Below are 19627 nucleotides of genomic sequence, written 5' to 3'. Positions count from 1 at the left end.
AGGAGTGAGGATCTCTTCTGGGGATGAGAAGGGAGTAACTGAGGAAGCTGCAGATGAGAGTGAAGGGGGAGAGGACATGAATCCGCGGGTTTCCCTAAGTCTTGTGAGCTCTGTAGAACTCCTATTGCTAAATTTATACTAAGGTGTTGCTACTGACGTGTTAAAACTGCCGCCTTAAGAGCTGTGAACTGAGCTGAAAGAAGCTCTCTCCCATCAGCAGCTGCACTTGTTGAGGGTTTTGCCTGTCGTCTCTGAAGTGCAAAAGTTTCCAGCCCTGGGTTGTGTTGCTGCACTGCCACAACTGTCTGGTGTTGCCCTGGCCTTGGCTGAGTTTTATGGTCTCTTTTACTGTTGGCACTGTGGTGTCCCTGTTCTTCAGGCCTTCACTTCTGTGGTGCTCCCCTGGGTTAGAGAAATCCTGTCTTTCATCTTTTACAGATGCCCGATAATAAGTTAACAAGTCTGGTCTCACCAGTATTCCATTGTAGTCAATGAGGAGTGTTAATTCCCAGAGTGGTTCAGAGCAGGTTGAGAAGGCTGAAGTCCAAAGCACTCCAGCATCTCCCCCTTTCAGAAGATCCTGTCTTTCTCACAGGAAACCAATGCTGAAGTAGCGAATGGAACCAGGCGTCCTGGCATCTGGTGTTTGCCACCAGTCCGCTGTGGACCCTGGTGCATGACAGTGACAGATAAAGCCTCCACTGATGGTGAAAAGAGGTGTTTTTCTGCTTTTTAATAGCCATAAGAATGACTTTAGCACTGAAAAAGATTTATTAGTATCATGATAGCATTAATTATAAGATTGATGTATATACTGACTTAAAGTTCTGGGTTTTGACAGATGCACAGATCAGCAACAGAATTTTTTTCCTGAATGCTGTTTCATACTAACAGATGTGCTGCATCTGCTGTTTTTTTCTGTGATAGGCTTCAAGACAGCAAAGTTAAGGGTTTTCTTGTTACTTCTGCAGTTAAAAGGTGTCAGACAGGGAGAGGGATATTCCCATCATTGTCCAAAAAAAACCCACCCAAAACCAAACCCCAAAAAGCAAAACCTAACAAACCAACCTAGCAAAATGAAAAAGCAATGAATCTCTGTTAGTCATGTGGAAAAGAAATATATTCAGACTTGGCCTAAAAGAAACCTGTCTACGATTTCCTGGTATTGCACAAAGTATACCAAAACGGCACATGTAACACAGGTTTCCACCTGGATTTAGGCTTCTGTCCTCTTTACAGTTCACACATGCACACACACACACACAGTTGCTGTTAGATTTGGAAGTGCTTTAAACCCAAATTGGAGTACTACTAGTGGTTTTAACAGGACCTAGAGGTTGGCAAGCATTGATATATTGGATATTATTTGCTCGCTTTTGCTCATCCCATGATTTCTCTGGAGAAAAACAGTGGTCTGGACTAACGCAGCTTACAGTCTTACACGCCTGTGCTTACTTCTTCCTGGTGACTGGTTCCCTGTGAATTCTCCATAGGGGTAGGAATGAAAGTATGAAGCTGGTGAGAAATTGGAATGGGAAATCTCAGTCTTTCTTCTGCAAGTTACTTTGGAAGTGCTACCAAATATTGCCAAGTATCAAGGGTGGGTACTCCAGAAGACCAAGTTAGGGATCTGTGTGCATCCCAGCACACAAAAACTTGGAGACCAGACTGAGATATGTGCAGGTGAGCTCAGAATTGGTGACCTATGTGGTGAATGTCATTAGGGCCACACCTGCACCAGCCAGACAATGCAGATAGAGCTTTACCAGGTGTATAAATTCACATTGGTTGTAGTGCTGCATATGCTCTGTGTCATTGTCAGGATTCTCCCTTCATGTGCAGATCAGTAAGTCACAAGGCTGTAATGCCTCAGTGTCATTTAACTTCAGCTATCAATTTAATACCTACAATAGGAAAATACTTTTATTCTAACCAATGTGTTCAGTGCAGATACTGTGATAAGTTAGTTGAAGGTGTTATCTCCTGTAGGGAGCATGAAGTTTACTTTGATCTCTCTTACTTTGTACATTAAAGCAACAGCCTGATCTTCTAAGAGCTTTAAATGAGCATCTCAGAATATGTAAAAGCTCACTCACTGTCTAGGAGAATACACAGTGACCAAAAAAAGAAAAAAAAGGCGCTAGCATAAAATACTCATTTCAATAAAGGAAAAACTTCAAAATAGTTTTGGACTGATTGTAAGAAATTCTTTGAAGTACATTGACTAATAAGGTAAATTTGACTTTTTGGAACTGTAAATGCAGCAAAGGTAAGTGAATTTCCATAAACATAATTTTATTAATATTAAGAAAACAAAACCTTCAAATATATGCTCTTTGACATTTGGCAGATATTTAGAGCCAGGAGAAAAAAAAAAAAAAAAGTGACTTTGAATGGCCTGCCAAGTGGATTTACTCTGCAGAAAATGGAAACAGACTTTTACCTCATTTTCCATGGTTAAAAAATGAAAAGAAAATAGACTATCTCCTTTTTCTCTGTTTTCTAGTAGTGCTGTGGTCCTGCACATGCAGTAGACAGTCTTATCCTGACACTGGTACCCAAACATATTTTTGTGTCTCGCAGGCTGTGGCAGGATTCTGGACCTGGCTGCAGGAGCTGGGCACTCAGCTGCCTGTTACTCCCAGAGCAGGGCAGGGTTCTGCTGGTAAGGGAGCCTGGCTGTGCAGCCAGGGTAGCAGGGCTGCAGTGCTGCTGCCAGCTCTGTGCTCTTGCCTGCCAGAGTGTCCCTGCAGCACGCTCTTGCCAACCAGCCTCTGCCCGGGAGAGTGCACACAGGGAGTCATGGCAGCCCTCACCTGCCTGCAGTGACCACCCTCTTGTGAACAGTGTGCTGGGGGCAATTTAGCTCCCAGCTAGGGAAGGGGAAAGAATTTTTTCTGGAGACTTATACGTAGAGGGAGTGCAGCCCAAGGGATTTTTAGGAGCAGCAGCTTGTTAGTATTGCTAGTAGTTATTAGTATTGCTGTGGTGGTATTTATTTTACATTTATCAAATTGTAAAGTGTTATCAAATCACTAATTGCAAACTCTGTGTCCCGGAAGAATTCAACTTTTTTTTTTCATCTTGTTGCTTCTTTCATGAGTTGTGCTTATCAGATCGGTGCTGCAGCAGTAGTGCCACAGGAGGACCAAACTGTACCATGAAGCTATATAAATATTTTTTATTATATGGGGTTCACTTGCTCTTTTTCTTTTAGCTGTTCTTTAAAGGTTCTAATTGATTTGTTGCAGGGGTTTTATGTTTGTTTTGTCCAAGTTCTTAGTTTCAGATTTTGTCATATAATGATGCAAAGGTGGTTTAGAATAGGCAAAGGGGGTAGGAGGTGAATAGGATTGAGAAAGGACATAAAAGTTGATGGTGTAGAGAACTTAGAAGTACCAAAATAATTTCTTGAAATTTAATCTGGCCTTCACAGTATTTCTATTATTGCTAGTTTAGGTTGTTAAATTGTCTTTTGTCATAGTTTCTAATGGGAAACTATGGGTCCTATGGGAAAGTAATGGGAAGAAAAACCTTTTTTGTCCTCCATTATATTGAATCTGCTAGCTGGTTTCTGTTTACTTTGTAAAAGGAATTAATAACCCAGATAAAATTTTGTCAAAATATGGAAGTATCAGAACAGGACCTACAGTAGCATCCTGAGAGGTGAAGGGCATGCAGCATGTAGAGCTGCGCACTCTGCTTGGCAGCAGTTTGCCTACAGGCTGGCACATGTGTGCTGAAAGGCAAGCCGAGGTTAGCCAGCTCCACACAAAGCTGTGCTCCTCCCTCTGTGCCTCCCCCCAAAATTTCTTGTTGTTGTTTTTCTTGAAAGGTAGAGGAAAGAAAGGAATTGGAAGCCAGGGTTGCGCTCTCAGGATTGCAGAAGCTGAAATAACCCTTAGAGAGAAGGACAGCATGTCAAAGTAATTGTACACACGTGACACAGTAATCCAGACTGAGGAACTAATCAGTCCAAAAAACTGGGGTAAACCTCACTTTTTCAATGTGGCATAATCTGCCTTCTCTGCTTGTTATGCAGACAACTGAGTCAGGGCAACAGAGAAGTTGCTGTGGAGATGGGACATGTTCCTACTGCAGAATGGAGCAGTTTCCCTCTTCTGCCTGTTCTCCCATGCGCTGGTGTTTGCTAATCATTTAGGTACATGGCCAGGCAGATGAGGAAATCGGTCCTGGTGAAACCACTTCCCCCCTGCCCCCTTCTCCCGGGACAGCTTTTAGTGTGATTAACTTCCCTGGTGTGGATCATCTTGGGTGGTCATGTGAAAATAGAAATGGCAGTGAAAGAGGAAGGAAGGAAGCCAAGGACCGAGACAACATGGCAAGCAGGAACAGAATCCTTTCAGCAGGTGCTTTCATTCATGTCTGATTAAAATGGTCTTGTGCTGTGTTTCTACCTGCTTATAAACTGGCTTTAGGTGACTGGACTGTTGAAATAATAAATCCTTCTCTGATCCTGACCTGGCCGAGGAGTCTAGTCTCTGCCTTTCTGTCTATGCAGTGGTGAAGCACAGAAAACAAATTCAAGGGAAAAATATTTCTTCCTTCACATAACATGCCCTGATACTGGACTAATTTTTCCACTAATCATTTTCTACGAAAATGAAAAGTAAATAGCTTATTTTGACAATAGTGTTGAATTATGGATGAGTTTGTGGTGATTTTTCTGTATTGGTTTATTTTGTTTGCTTTTTAGTAATTTGGTGTACTGTCATTATTGGAAGTAATTAGAGAGGGGGATCCTATGATATTTAGGTGATTTGGGAAGTTTCTGTGAAGCAGCAGATATGTGACATTGTGTGGTTACCTAGTATTGGGGGAAAATGCTCAGTAGTTACTCAGCTGGTAAAATTTGTTGCGTTTCTTTCTGCCACGCAATTTCATCTATGGTTTGGGACATAAAAGTGCATTTTCTCTTGGACAGAAGTCTTCTAAAAACACTTGTGTGTGCACCCTGTGTTTATAACAAGGTTCAAAGCGTTGCAACATCAACAGGCTAGAGTGTTTTTTTCTCTTCTATTTTGGGACCCAAAGCAAGAGAGCTATTGTGAGTCAATCCAAATGGTCCTGTGCTCACAGATGTAGAGAATAAAGCAGAACTGATGCATCTGGGATTTTAACACCTTCCAGGTGGTGTTTTATCAGAGGGGGACCTGCATGTGTGCACTTAAGAGAGAGGATTACGGTCATCATATGGCCATCTCTGAAAGGAACAAAAGAAGCTTTAAAATTATTGAATGTCTTCTGGTTTCAGATGTCTTTCCTGGAAAATGCTCGTGTTGATATATAAATCTTCTGTTTCTGTTGGGTATATGAGATACAATGTGCACAAAAGACCCTTTTGATTTCTCAGTTGAGAAATCGGGTTTATATCATATGGGGTAAGGTTGGCAAAAAATAATGTATAATGTCATAATGCATATGTCTAGAATTGCTATCTTTATACCTTTATGAGACCAAAACAGCAGAAAGTTTTGGGATCCTTTCACACTTGATGTTAAATGAACAATGAAATGCTGCAAGTTTTATTCTTTGCATTTACTGACTTTGGAATCATATTCTGAGAGCTCAGAGGTATTCTAATTTGGTGATTTTGCTTTTCCTTTCTTTTTTCATTTACCAGAAAAAGCCACTGTCCTCGATAATAAAAGAAGTCTGTGATGGGTAAGTTCTGCCATAGAGTACATACTAGATGCAGTGCTTTTTGAAGTATTAAATCAACTAGGGGAAATTTTTTTCCAATGAAAATCTAGATATCCTGTATAATAGTCGTTAGTTTCTTAAATCTTTTTGTGTTAGCTTCAAATTTTGAATTTGCAGTGCATTTTGGATCAATTGCTTGCAAGATGAGGCTCCAAACAAAGCAGCTCCATCATGTGGGTGACTCATTTTGACTGCTTCCTTCTTCTCTGCACAGAGATGCGTTTTGCCGACTCACTTTGCCTTATGATCCCTGCTTTTCATGGGTTAAGGGACTAAAGCACTGCCTCTGGCTCTGAATTTTGAGCACTGAGTCCAGTGGGTGCTGTAAGCTGGCCCAGTTGATGTGACTGCTCATATGAAACTGAAATGTTAATTGCAAATTCTGCAGTATAGACTAATAATTGGCCAAGACAAATACCTCCATTTCAGTTTAATGGATTAATTAAAAAGCTGTTTTAAGCAAGTGCTACCACACAGGAGAAACTAGCTATATTCATCAAATTGCTGCTGAGCTAAAAAGGTAGTATTTTATGCCTAATGTAATATATCAATTTAATGCTATATCCATTGTGTATTGTATAAGCTAGCATAAATTTCTGGTACTGTACATTTCTTTGATCGGATTTAGTAACTTAGTGATCTTGCTTAATGCAAAAAAAGATCACTAGGATGTATTTGTACTGAGGTTTTCCCTTTGTAAGCATGATTTTAATTTAAACTTTTGAACTCATCATTGAAAGCTATGGAAAACTATGAGAAGTATGAGAAACACTTGGGAATGGCAGACACTTTTTTGGTCGTAGTAAAATAGTGTAAAGAGTACTTTTTGAATTATTAAGATTTCATTTTGTGATTAATTTATTTTCATATTTCTAAGGTGGTCTCTTGCAAATCATGACCAATTTGCACTGCAGCATGCTGATAGTTCTAATTTCTACATCACCGAGAAGGTGGGTAAATCGTTCAATGCAATTCTTGCATAGCCTATAAAAATATTTGCCACAATAATTTATTTTAAATTAAAATATATGAAAATATACTTTCCATAATGCAGTGCCATTGAGAGAGTAGGTACTGGGAGACCTGATTTAACAACTTTTTAACTGATTTTGTCTGTTAGGAAAAGCAAATAAAAGTTTGAATGTGAAAAGATCTTCATGTCAGTTGAGTTTGAGAATTGAGCACTGAGCCCTTCAACTTTGGTATTCTTGTGTGTTTAGTATTCTGCTAAAAAGTGATGTACAGGAAACTAAATATTTAAAACATGAAGGGCTCTTTGAAGTCTGAGGAGACCTTCAGTGCATGTTGCTTTCCTTTTTGGCTGAGCAGGTAGAAATAAGTTCCAATGTAGTATTTGCTACTTGTTCCTGCCTGCTATCTTGTCTTTACCCAGTTCTGTAAGTTCTGTTGGCTTACTTTTTTTTGTCCCCATGTAGCGTGGCAATTGGTGATTCATCAAGTGATGCAATGATTTCAGCACAGAGTAATGAAAAGGCTATAGCTGTAATAAAAATGGAATGTCTAGTATAAATATATGGGACATGCTCATCTGAATGGGACCAAGTAGAGTATTCATTCCTAGCATTACTGGTAAAATTGCTGAAATTACAAAAAAAAAATTATTTGAAAGAGTGTACATGTACTGCAGAGGTACAGTTTCTAAGCAGTGGCAGAAGGACACTGCTTAAAACCTGCTGAAGGCTACATGCAAATTCCCTAATCTGGGTGGATTTTGAGCTGAAAAGACCTGAGTTGAACTGCATAGATAGAGATGCCTCTTGCTCACCTTGTTATCGGTTTAGTTTGGCTTGCTCTTTAAGTGGAGGCTTGTCTTGGTTCTGTTCTGCATTTTACGGTTCTTTAGGATTTGCTAATACAACTGAGACATGAACTAAGTTTTCTCTTGCTGTAATTCATATGCACACCCAAGAAATAAAGGAAATTCAGGCATAGTTGAGCATTCGGGAAGACTGAATTTAGCAAGACAGCACGAACATTTCTTATAAGATAGTGCTGTGTTGTTGGGTTTTTTTCTGTCTTTTTTTTTTTTCTGGGGTCTTTTTGTTTTATTTTTGTTTGTTCATTTTGCTTGGTTTTTAACAGACCAGTTTCAATTTTTCATTTAACTGCTTGCCACCTTGGACAACCTTCTCAATATATTGCCCCCGCCTAATATATATATATATATATATATACTTTTTTTTTTTTTTTTTTTTTTTTTTTTTTTTTTTTTTTTGCCTGTGTGTTGTTTTGGGATTTTTTCCCCACTCCTTTCTTTTCAAGTTTCGATTGACAGACACTTCAAAGGCCACTACAAGGAAACCTGTTGAAGTAATTACTGACTTCTGTGCTTTGCCTCCACTGAATTAAATAGTGAGATTGTTCTGCTAATTGCCCTCAATGGTGACACAATGTGTACCAATAAAGCAGACACAATTGAATTTGCCTGTTGGCATTTCAACTTTGTGCAGTGAGTATTTCCAAGAAGTGGGGATTGAGTGAATACTTCAGCTCTTTGAAGGTCTTTGTCCTGATGCAGTTGGAGGGATATTTCAGGCTTTATCTCCACCTTTAGTGGATAGGATTCTGCAGCTTTGGAGAAGAGATATGTTTTCTGTTCCACATAAAAAAGAGTCTGATGGTTTTTGGCTGCCTTTAACTTGCAATAAGGATGGAAAATTATGGTCTTCTAGGACATTTTGGATTGTACTGCAGAGAGGACTTTGAGTTTGTTTATTCCCTACTGGAAATATGCAGAGTGTCTGACTCTGAGTCACATAAATAAGAGAGAAGAGCTCTAAATGCCACTAGAATTACTCAGATGTCTGTGACTTTCATTAGATATTGTTCACTGTTTATAGCTGGTTGTTGGATAGTGGCTGTGAAGAGAGGCTTATACAGGCTATCACCCCTTCCACATACTTTCCCTCATTTGTGTTCAGTAGGATATTGTTGCTGTCTGAATTAAAACATGAAAATCGCCAGGCATGAGGAAAAACACATGCACTTCAAAGGAAGCTACAACCCTTAGTTGTTAAAATCCACATTGCTTTAATCTGACTTTTATTAATGGACTTGAGCAGAGCTTTTTTTGTGGTAGTGACAGCTTCTCACAAGAAATTTTTTTTCACAACTCTTAAAGGTGAACTGCATGTCTGTATGTATCCAGATAACATTATGTATAGGTCATGTTTCTGCAGAGACTACCTTCCAGATAGAGATGCCTCTTTAAAATATCACTATGTTTAAAGTTACTAGAAAGAAAAACGATTAGTGAATTCTTGTATACAATAGCAAGAAGCTTTGAAGTGAAAATGTCCCAAATGTTACATGGCTTACAATTGTAGTTTTGTTTTTGGTGGCAAACAGCCCATCTGTGTTTTGGCTGTCATATCCAGAACTCTTTATCTTTTGTAGCTGGACCTATATTTCCCAATTATATCATGCATAAATAAAAACAACACCCAAGCAGTTCTGTCTCTTAATTTATTTATGTTTTGGCTGTATTATTTGGAAAAATGCCTCTACAGAAGTAGCAATAACTCCTTCAGGCAGCCTAAGTGAGGTCTTTTAACAAATTTTGAGTCAGCCAAGGTTCCTACTAGAGATAGGCTTATCACTGCAGATACAGTTTTGACTGCTGCCTCTGGGGTCATGGTATGGCTATATCTGTGCCCCTGAAACTGCAGTGGAAATTATTAATTATGTGTTTAAGCCTTTTTTTTTTTAAAAAAATGAGAGAAATAAAACAAGAGGATATGTGTTCAAGAAAACCAAGCAGGCATGGTGCCTGAGCTAAAATTGTCTAGTGTTATGATCTCAGTGTTTGATTATTAATTATGGCAATAGGGGGTGTGTGTGTGTTTTTTAAGGGCTTTGATTATCATGAAGGAGCTTTTCTCTGGTAGGTCAGACGTCTAAAAGCCTGACTTCTGAGTCAGTATCTTATCATGCTAGATACTACAAGATAAGAATAAATAAGTCACCTTTGCTTCACTCTATCCAGGCTGTACCAGAATTAGATGCTTATGTACATTAGGTGCAGTGACTCAGGAACACTATAGCCCGGGGGAGCTCAGGTTTAGAAAAGAAAATGCTATATGAAGAGTAGAAAATGGCTGTATAATTCTGTGTGCTATGTGTGTTCTCTGGCTGAAAACCACAGCTCAGATAGTTGTTAGCTGTGTTCCTCTGCTGGCAGTACGAGCAATGCAGGGACAGGTATTGGAGTGGCTGATGCTGCACCTTGGTGGGTGTGGCTGCTTCCTCGTTGCTGCTCACCCTTGGCCACCTCTAGATCCATTTGTGGGTCCTATGTTTGCCTGGGGAAGGATGGTGTTCAAGCCGGTTTCACTGCTGGAGGCAGAATGTGGTCACTCTTAACCCTCCACCTGAGGAACTCTCAGAAATGAAGGGTTGGCTGCTGGTGCTGAGGGGTTTGTGAGCCAGCACTGAGCACACAGTGGTGACAACGGTGACTTTTTTTGTTATCTTTTTAAGTACAAGGACATTTCATTCATCCATATATTGAATACAAGCCATTTTTATGATCACAATCTTTTTGTGTTTGTTTTTCTATTTTACATCTGATGCATCAGAAAATTTCCTGTGGATTTTTCCCCTTCTTTCCTATCTGTTACATTTTCCTTTTATTCTTAATGCTTGAAGTGGAGGGAAGCAGAAAGTGAGTTTACTGCAGTTGTTTTGGGAGACTTTTAATTCTGTTTTGCAAGAAGAGCTGCCCCACCTTCCTTTTGTTGCAATTTTTCAACTCTGTGCTGTGTTTGAAGATGGGCCATCTTTCTAAGCCCCATCTTCTCAATGCTGGGAACCTGAGTAGAGTCCCTGGTGCTTTTCTTTTTCAAAGGTGATCTTGGTCGTGACCTAATTTTTGCTGAGCACAACCTGTAATTGTGTATTCATGTGAAATTCCACCATGCCTTTTCAGGCTCCCTGTGCGGGAGTGTATGCAAATAGCAGGATGAGAAATGAGCCATTTTTACGGTGGGGACTTTCTGAGTTTTTATGTTTTTCATATTCATTTTTTTTCACTGATTAATTGAATTTCAGTGAGTTGTAAGAAAACATTCTTAATCATGAAGTTTTCTGATTCATTGAAGGGCCTGGTGCCTTTTAAGCAGCTGAGAATGAAAAGTGGCATGAGGAATGGTAACTGGTGAAAGGTATTGAGAGCTGTTTCATTTTCCATTTTTGCATCACTCCTGATAATAGTACATTTATTAATAGTGCTATGTAAATGGTAGACTGTAGATTTGACCTGGATCAAATCATGCCCAGCTTTGCCTTTTCTCTGCCACTTATAAGACATGGTATTTGCCACATATTCACATATTTCTTAGTTTTGGGCCATCTGCACAGCCCTGCAGAAATTCCCTAAAGTAAGGGCAGCACATGACATCTGGGTGGCCATTCTCCTGCCTGCTTGATGAATGCTGGTAACCCTGCCCTGTAGACTCCAGCAAAATCTTAGAGAACACTAGTATATTTTTCAAGTGAATAGAAGTAAAACTTCAATGTCACTCAAAGTGATATACTAAATCACTTTCAGTCCTCCTTCATTAAGGCTAATTTCAAGAACAGTGGTAGTGGTTATCCTTCTTTTAGTTCTCCTAGGACTCTTTTTGTAGAACTTTCGGTCTATACTAAATTTTCTAAAGAAAATAATTATGTCCTGTCCACTTGTTATACTTTCTAGACCCAGCACAAATAGCTTAATTCTTCCACTTGCTTCCTATTGAAATATTAGTTATGATGATCTTCTGTTTAGTTCCTTAGTTCCATATCAAGGCTGATGCGATGGATCAAGGGGGGTGTTTTTTTAAAAGATCTGTATAGATATTTTTCCTGAATTAAGTTTGTTATTTTGCCTCACAGTTAATCATTAGAGAGGAAAGGCTCTGAAAAGGTCCAGCTTTCAGTTAGAGCAATTGTAGATAGGTATGGCATACCAGGGGCACAGTACAACTCTTTGGGTTCAGCTGATGGCAAACAGTTCTGTGTAAGATTTGGCCAACAGAAAAATACTCTTTGATTCATCTTTATACTTAAAGAGCAACCTATTTGGATGGGTAGTTTTCCAAAGTGCAGTGAACAGGCTTTGACAATTTTTGAAGGTGGTGGCAAGGAGGAAATAATTTTGTGCCACTTTAATTCATAAATTTGCTTAGTAAAAAGGCTGCTTGATGTGGTGTAGGAATGAGACAGGGCTCTTGAATCGTGTCCAGGAATAGTCTGTATACAAGAAAGAAGTAAACAAAAGGTAGGAAGAAGAATGGAACTTTGCTTTTTTTAACAGCTGTGAGCTGTCCCTCAATTGTTTCTGGAACTGGCTTAAGCTGATGTAGAGCAAAATTTTGTCAAGCTCTAACTGTAGTCAAAAATGGAAAAGGGATGTTTTACCTACAGTCCTTCTGTGGGTGAGAGGAAGGGCACAGGAAGGGTGTAGGAGTGGGATGTGTGTCCTAGAGAAGCACAGACACTTGCAGGCTTTCCCTTAAACAAGTCTTGGTGCTTTGAGTCCAAACGTGGTGCTTGCAATTTGAGCCTGACCCACTTTTCCTGTTTGTAATATACTTACTGCTTGTTCCTGTGCTCTCCTGTGCAAAACCAGGCAAACCCCAAAATGATAAAATTTTCATTTAGTTTAGTTCCCTTGTTGACTGATAGAACTGCTTATGCCACATATAACAGTAGTAGGAATGAGCAAGATGCTGAAGAACAAGATGTTGAAAACAAGATTCTGTGGTATCAAACTGTGCAACTGTGGCAAAACTGAGCCACACTGTGAGCTACACTCCGCTTCATTACTCAGCTATTCTCTTAGCATCTGCTGAAAGAGCCACTGCTCCTTTGCTGACCCTCAGTGGTGCTATAAGTGAATATGGTGGGTAACCTGTGCTGAAGAGCTGACTTCAATTTGATAATCCTTTACTTGGGTCTGGTGGGGTTTTGTTTTGGGATTTTTATTTATCTATACCAGCCCTGTTCTGATTTCTCCACGTATCTCACTAAAAATAGTATGAGCACAGCTAAGTCAGTCATTTCCTGATGTTTATTTTTCAGGGTGCAGCTCTCTGTTGAAACTTATCAGAGGACGATAGGGCTGCTTGTCATCAGCCCACCCCTTCCGTGTTGCTGGTACAACTGTGCTGTGTGTCTGTGTGGTTGCTTGAATTGAGGAACTGATCCAGCTTAAAAATACCTCATGTGTAACTTCTTTTAATGTGTCAGAAGGATATCTGCCCAAAATGTAATGCCACTGCTGCTCTGCAGAACAAGTAGTGCCTGGTAATGCTGTCCAGGCATTGTAGATCACTCCACTTGCAGATGGGTAAATCATGCAAAGTCTGGTCTTTCTCTTAGGATGTGATTTAAGTGGCAGTCAATTTGGTATTTCTGTGGGTTGCTGGAGAAATAGGTAGTTGAGCATTCTTTTTCTACTCTGTTTCCTCCTCTTTGCTTCACTAACATCCTAGTTACTGCTGCTAGGATGGTGTTCAAGTCACCAATTTGACAAAAGAAAACTCTGGACTCTTGAATGCTTTTTATTTTCCTCCTTTTTTTATGAATGAAGGGGAGAGGAAGTGTTAACTTTTTAAGGTCAGGTGTGGTTGACTGTGCTGCTGTGTGGTGGTAGATCCAACGTAAAGGAAGCGTTGGGGGCCCATGCACTGAAGGGTTATGTGCAGAACTGTGCCTCTTGCAGGTGGTAGAACTGCACTGGCTAATGTGCAGCCTGAAACTGCACCACTCGTCTAACTTGGTTTATTTACCAGCTTCTGTAGTCCTTGAATAAAGACATATAAACAACATGCAGAAAACATCCTCTTTTTAGAAGCTTCAGACAGACTACTTATTTTTTTTAAGGAAAATGTTATAATGGAATTATAACGTGAAAAACCAGAAGACATTGTCCTTTCTTTCAACAGCTTCCCAGAAAATAAATTATATCACAAGATTATTTGCATCAGTATTTCTTCTAAAATAGTACAGTTCTGTCATGCCAAGTAGTACGATGTTGGTAATTACCTGTATCACTTAGCTTACATCTTATTTAATATTTTGGTAACTAAAAATAAACTTTAGAAATTCCCTACCAAGTCAGCCAAATGAAATCTCATCTCATAGCCTGTCTGCAGCCTTAGCAGTAGCAAATGCTACTGGTCAAGGTAGTTATCTGATGATGGCCTTCAGTCTCTTTTGCTTCCTCAGTATTCCTATTGTACTACAGGCATTGGAGGCTACACCTACACTTCGTCTATTTAATATCCTGCATAAAGGCTATGCTGCTCTTTCATCTCTTCTTGAACCTGCTGATATGGCCTGCTTTCATAGCCTCTGACAGCAAGCTTGAAGAGTTTACTGCCTTCTGAATGAAGAGGCGTATTCTGTGTCTGCTTTAAGCTGACCCCCTGCCGATTTCATCAAGTGCCCCTAAGTTCTCATACTGCAGGGTTTCATAAAAACAGTTCTGCATTCTGGTCATCCACTACATTTTTTCCTGTGTGCTTGGTCCCTCCAGACTGTGGAGACCCTGCCTTTTGAGGCAACTGCTGAAGCCCATTGGACAGTTGCCTTTCTTTGCATTTTCTCAGAGACTGCTGTGCCCTTCCTATGATGGGAAGACCAGAACTGCACTCGGTATCCTGTATGTACATGAAGTTCCTGTGTTGTGGCAAAGTGATGCCCTCTGTCTTGTTCCTGGTGGCACCTATGAGGACAACCAGTGTTTACTGTATCTTGTAGCACACTGAATCTGTGCTTTAAGGAAGATCAGCCAGCAAGAACTTTGCTTCTCTTTCCTGAGCTCTTAACTTAGTAATAAACTCTATAACTCTAATATTTTATGTAATTTTGTCCTTATTTACAACTTGCACAAGCTCAGCCTAATGGAAATGTAATGAAGTTATAAAATTAAAATGTATTTCAAAGCTCTAATTTTCTGTTGTGTCCATTTGGAGGAAGGTGCAGCAAAATAACAGCAGTATGGAAATAGAGATGAATCTATTACTAAAGGTAATAAACACAAGAAGAATTTTAGATTTCTTGGCTGTTATTGTCTAGGGTAGTTACAGAAGTCTGAAGAAAGCTGTTTGGTCAAGGTTAAATAACAGGCTTAGTGAGCTATAACCATGGGAACCAATGCTTTTAGGTCTTCCTCAAATATGTTAAGAAAACATTCCATTCCAACCAGTTAGAGTGAGCTGAATCTTGAGGCATTTTGCTGGGTATAACAGATAATTAAAATGATAAGACAAATGTGTGGCAAAGTAACCTATTTTACCTGATAAATTTACCTGATAAATTTGCTGTCAGTCCAGCAAAGCTCTGAATAAACAGCTTCACTATTTTGATAGGATTTTTAAAAAGTGAATTTGCTTACCTTCAACCCTTTGCATGGTTTGGTGGACTCTGCTATTGCTTGAGGCCTGCAAGTCTCCTGCGTGTGTTTTAGGCGAAGTAGTCTATGGCACAGAAAAGCAGATCTTTGAGACTAAGCAGAATCTGCTGGCAGATAGTCAGAAAAAATGTAGAATTGTTTAGGTTGGAAAAGACCTTCTAAGATAATCAAGTCCAGCCATTAACCTAGCACTGCCAAGTCCACCACTAAACTGTGTCCCCAAGTGCCACATCTTTTAAATGCTTCCAGGGATAGTGACTCAACCAGTTCCCTGGGCAGCCTGTTCCAGTGCTTGGCAACCCTTTCTGTGAAGAATGTTTTCCTTCTATCCAGTCTAAAACACCCCTGGTGCAACCTGAGGGCATTTCCTCTCATTCTATTGATTGTTACTTAAAAGGGACTGACCTCCACCTTGCTGAGCTCTGGGACCCACCACTGGTGACCAGCTGCTAGATACAACCAGCTGGATGTAACTCCACTCATCATCACCCTTTGGGGTTGGCAATCAAGCCAGTTTTTTAACCAGCAAGTAATGGACCTGTCCAAGCCATGAGCAGCCAGTTTCTCTGGGAGAATGCTGTGGGAGACAGTATCAAAGGCCTTAATAAAGTCCAGCTGAACAACATTCACAGCCTTTCTTTCCTTCATCCTCTGTGCAGGTCACTTTTGCATGGGAGACCAGGTTAGTCAAGCAGGACTTGCCTTTTGTAAACCCTTTCTGGCTGTGCCTGGTCATCTGGTTGTCCTGTGTGTGCCTGATGATGTCACTCAAGGTGATCTGTTCTATGCCTTTCCCTGGCACTGAGGTCCGACTGACAGGCCTGTACTTCCCCAGATTAAGTTCTTAGTTGAGCTTTGGCCCTTCTAATTTTCTCCCTGCATAACCTCACAGTACCCCAGCAGCTCTCCTGAGTGTGCTGCCTCTTCTTCCTAAGGTCATAATCTCTCTTCTTTTTCCTTAGTTCCAGACAAAGGTTTGTGTTCAGCCAGGCTGGTGTTTCCCACTGCTTGTCTTGCATTGGCCTGCTTCTGTGCTTTTAAGATTTCCTTCATGCAGGATGTCCAGCCTTCCTGGGCTCCTTTGACCCTCAGGGTTGTCTCCCAATGGCTTCTGTCAACAAGGCTCCTAAACAGGCACAAATCTCCCCTCCAGAATTTCAGGATAGCAGTTCTGCTGAACCTCCTCCTTCTCTGAGAATGGAAAACTCTCTGACATGCAGGGCTACCCCACTGCCTCTCCTTCGTTGCTTCTCCTGCCTTCTGAAGCTTTTAAGGTCATTTAGGTTCACATTGCTCCAGCTGGTGAAGTTGGAAGGCAGAGGGTCCTAAAATCTGAATGCAAGGTGGACTTTCCAAGTATCCACTGTTCCTGCTGTGTTATGTTCTTTGTGTGTCCTCATGAAAGTATTTAGTCTGATCGAAATGTCATCTTGGAAATATTACCTACTCCATTAGGAAAAAAAAGTCATCTTCTGATATATCTTACTGGTTAAAATATTGCAGAGAAGGCTTATTTGTATCCTTGATATGACCGCTGTCTTTGTCCTGGATAACATTTTTAACAGATCTATTTTCCTGTTACAGAGCTTTTTAGGGACGTTTTGGATAGTACCATTTCACTAGTTCTTTCACTGCTCAGGATTAAGCTTTCTAATACAGATCAACACCATGAACAATATCTACCAACTTCACGTACACTTGCGGAACAGGTCAGGAATATCTTGGAAGAGGGTTTTTTTTGTTTGTTTATTTGTCTGCCATAGATGGGGGTGGGTTCTGTCCTGAATAGCAGTATGACTGCCAAAGCTGGGCTGCTTTGTTCTGTTATCCTGGAAGAGAAATCCACAGGATGCTATCCTTAATACTAAGAGGATTAACTGTGTGTAAATGTTGCAATTAAAATTAACTGGCATGCTGACTACTGCATCATGCAGTTAATGTAGGAAAGCCTCTTGGCTTAATTGTACTCTTACGTGCTGTTTCCTGGTATGTGATTAAGCCAATATTTAGAATGGATAAACAGAATTGTATTTTTTTTTTACTGAGTAACTGCTAACCTTTTTCAAATTTTGGCTAGCTTGCTGTGCTAGAGACTTCATGCTTTGAATACTTTCAGAGATAAGGCGTGGGCAGTTTTACTTAAGCCTTTTTCTAAACCAGGAGTTGAAGAGGAGCTCTCTCTTTGTTGTTATACAATGATTGAGTGTACAGTACAGGGCAGATGTACACACCTCTGCTCTGAGCCAGACATGAGGAAAGGTCTGTGGGCTTGTGTGTTGTGGGTTCTGACAAGCATTACAGCTTTGAGTCTGAAAGCTTTGGTGTTCTTGATTCATCTTCATGATTATACAGAAAGACTCCAAAGAAAATGTCCAGTGATGATTTTAATTACTCTGAGTGTTCCTCTGTGTTTCCTCTCTTCCTCCTCAAGTCTCAGGAGATCACCATGCTCATGCTATGCCCGGTACCTCTTGTTTGCAGTGGAGTAAGAGTGTTTGCAGAGATGCTTATTGCGGCCCAGATGAAGTGACTTCACTTGTCACAAACAAACTGCAAACCACAAAGTAATTTGTACATCTGATTTGGTAGTTAATGTTAATTGCAGTGGGAAACATGAGAAACTTTAAGCCTAAATTTTTGCTCCTTAAAAAACTTAAGCCTCTGTGTGTGCTCTTATTTATGCTTAAGAACGGTCTACGTGTAAGTGACAGTGTTTTTATGAAGATGTCAGTGAACTTTAACTTCTGAATGTGATAGGTACATAGTTCAAATCATGTTGATTTCCTGGGATGCTGGGATTTGCTGCCTTCCAAGTACAGATGATGGAGCCTTGTGTATGTGTGCATGCAAATGCTCTGGCCTAATGCAGCTGAGGTCCAGTAGTTTAGTCTAAGCTGCTGATGGAGGTAGATTTAGCCTATGGTAATTGTCTGTCCCAAAGCAATTACTTTTATTCAGCTCCACAAATCCAGGCGGTGGTAACAGTTTTAGCAACCACAACTGTTTATGAAGTGAGTTTGTTTCAACACTGATTGAGATTAAACCACACAAATGCATTATGGCCACTTCACACAGATTCCACAGACATGAGGAAATGTAGCTGGGTCTGGTGCTGTTTCACTACAAGTAGAGAAAATCTGGTGCTTTGTTAGTGCTGTGGGAAGTCACCCTGTATTTAGCTGCTCACCCTTCTTTGCCCGTCTTTTGAGTGTAGCCTGGCTGGCCTCCCTGAGGCTGTTCTGGCAGGAGGAGACTGCTGAGGGCTGAGAAGAGTCGCTGTATATGTGGGCAAAGATGCTGTAAGAAAGTTTCTCTCTTGTACTCCCTGTGTTGTCTGGCACTTCATTTATTTCAGTTAGAGTGAAGAAGTCTTTGTGGGTGGAGAATGATCTTTGAGGTAGCTAGAACCAATCCCACAGATGACTTGGATACCAAGAATGAGACAATGTACTGGAGTTTTATTTTGGGACTACTTGACCTGGTTTCAGGCAAGATTTATCTGGTTTTTAGCATTTTGGATTTGAGATGTATCAGAATGTGAACAAGAAGAATGAAATAAATTTGGGAAAAACTGCCTGAGGAGAAATACACCTTCATATTTTTTCTTGGCTAAACACCAGTCTGCAGAAAGGCTGCAACGTGGTCTTCAGTACAAAATTAGCTCTTCTCTCTCAAACTGTTAGGGATTCTCCAATTCCTCTGACAGATTGGGGTGTCAGCTCATGAACAAGCTGCTGAACCATGATTGGCATTGTGACTGTGCACTGTGCTGCACACAGTCAGTACCTGTCAGCGTGTTCATTGGTGTAGGTATCTTATTCTCCTTCCCTGTGGTGAATAGGAGGTAGTTGTTGAAAGAGGGGAAGCTCCCCTAACATACCACAGAGAGAGAGGGTGCACATGGGCTTTGTCCACAAAGCTGTAAGGATGCTGTAAGTGTACACCGTAGCTTACACCATGGCTATGTGCGCTCAAGCAAAAGAAAATGTATAATGCCCTCTCCTTCTGACAGCTGGGCAAGGAAAGGGACTTACGGCATGTTTGAACTTTACTCTGCTAACAGGGATGTTTTTTTTACTTTGAGGGAGAATGCAAAACGTGGTGGCAGAGCTCAGTGGGTAGGTTCCAGTGGTTTAAGTCAGCATGTTCTTGTTATAGAAAATAAAGAGCCAGTGGGATGAATTCTAAATCCTGCAGATGGTTAATGACAGGTTTCAGAAAACTTAAAAACTCCTCAAGTATGTACAATACCAGAGTCAGACACCATGGATGGTATATTTAAAAAAAATATTTAGAAGTTGCCAGTGGAAGCTAAACTTTGAAAAACATGAAGTCATTCTTGAAGGAGTTCAGGTTGGTTATGTGTCACGTGAATTCAACCTATTTGTTGAAGCTAGTGTAATATGCCTCAGTGAGGAAAATAGGTGCTAGCTTACATCTGAAAGGGGGAAGCTTTTGCATGCAGACAGCAGAAAGCACTGT

At 40.4% G+C, this 19627-nt stretch overlaps 1 protein-coding gene across 3 annotated transcripts in view; it reads left to right on the top strand.

Annotated features, from left to right (window-relative positions):
* The window catches only part of ELMO1 (engulfment and cell motility 1), a 305386-nt gene that overhangs the window by 58537 nt on the left and 227222 nt on the right, over nucleotides 1-19627 (top strand). For 2 of the 3 annotated variants that reach the window (XM_066321961.1, XM_066321951.1), the window contains exons 4-5: nucleotides 5645-5685; nucleotides 6602-6674. In XM_066321961.1, the coding sequence (XP_066178058.1) occupies nucleotides 5645-5685; nucleotides 6602-6674 (114 nt within the window). Of the gene's footprint in view, nucleotides 1-5644; nucleotides 5686-6601; nucleotides 6675-19627 lie in introns of those variants that run through there. The other variant, XM_066321970.1, reaches the window with a different exon arrangement.

The sequence above is a fragment of the Sylvia atricapilla genome, chromosome 1, assembly GCF_009819655.1.
Source record: "Sylvia atricapilla isolate bSylAtr1 chromosome 1, bSylAtr1.pri, whole genome shotgun sequence".
NCBI classification, from domain to species: Eukaryota; Metazoa; Chordata; class Aves; order Passeriformes; family Sylviidae; genus Sylvia; species Sylvia atricapilla.
This window is presented reverse-complemented; position numbering and strand designations above follow the sequence as displayed.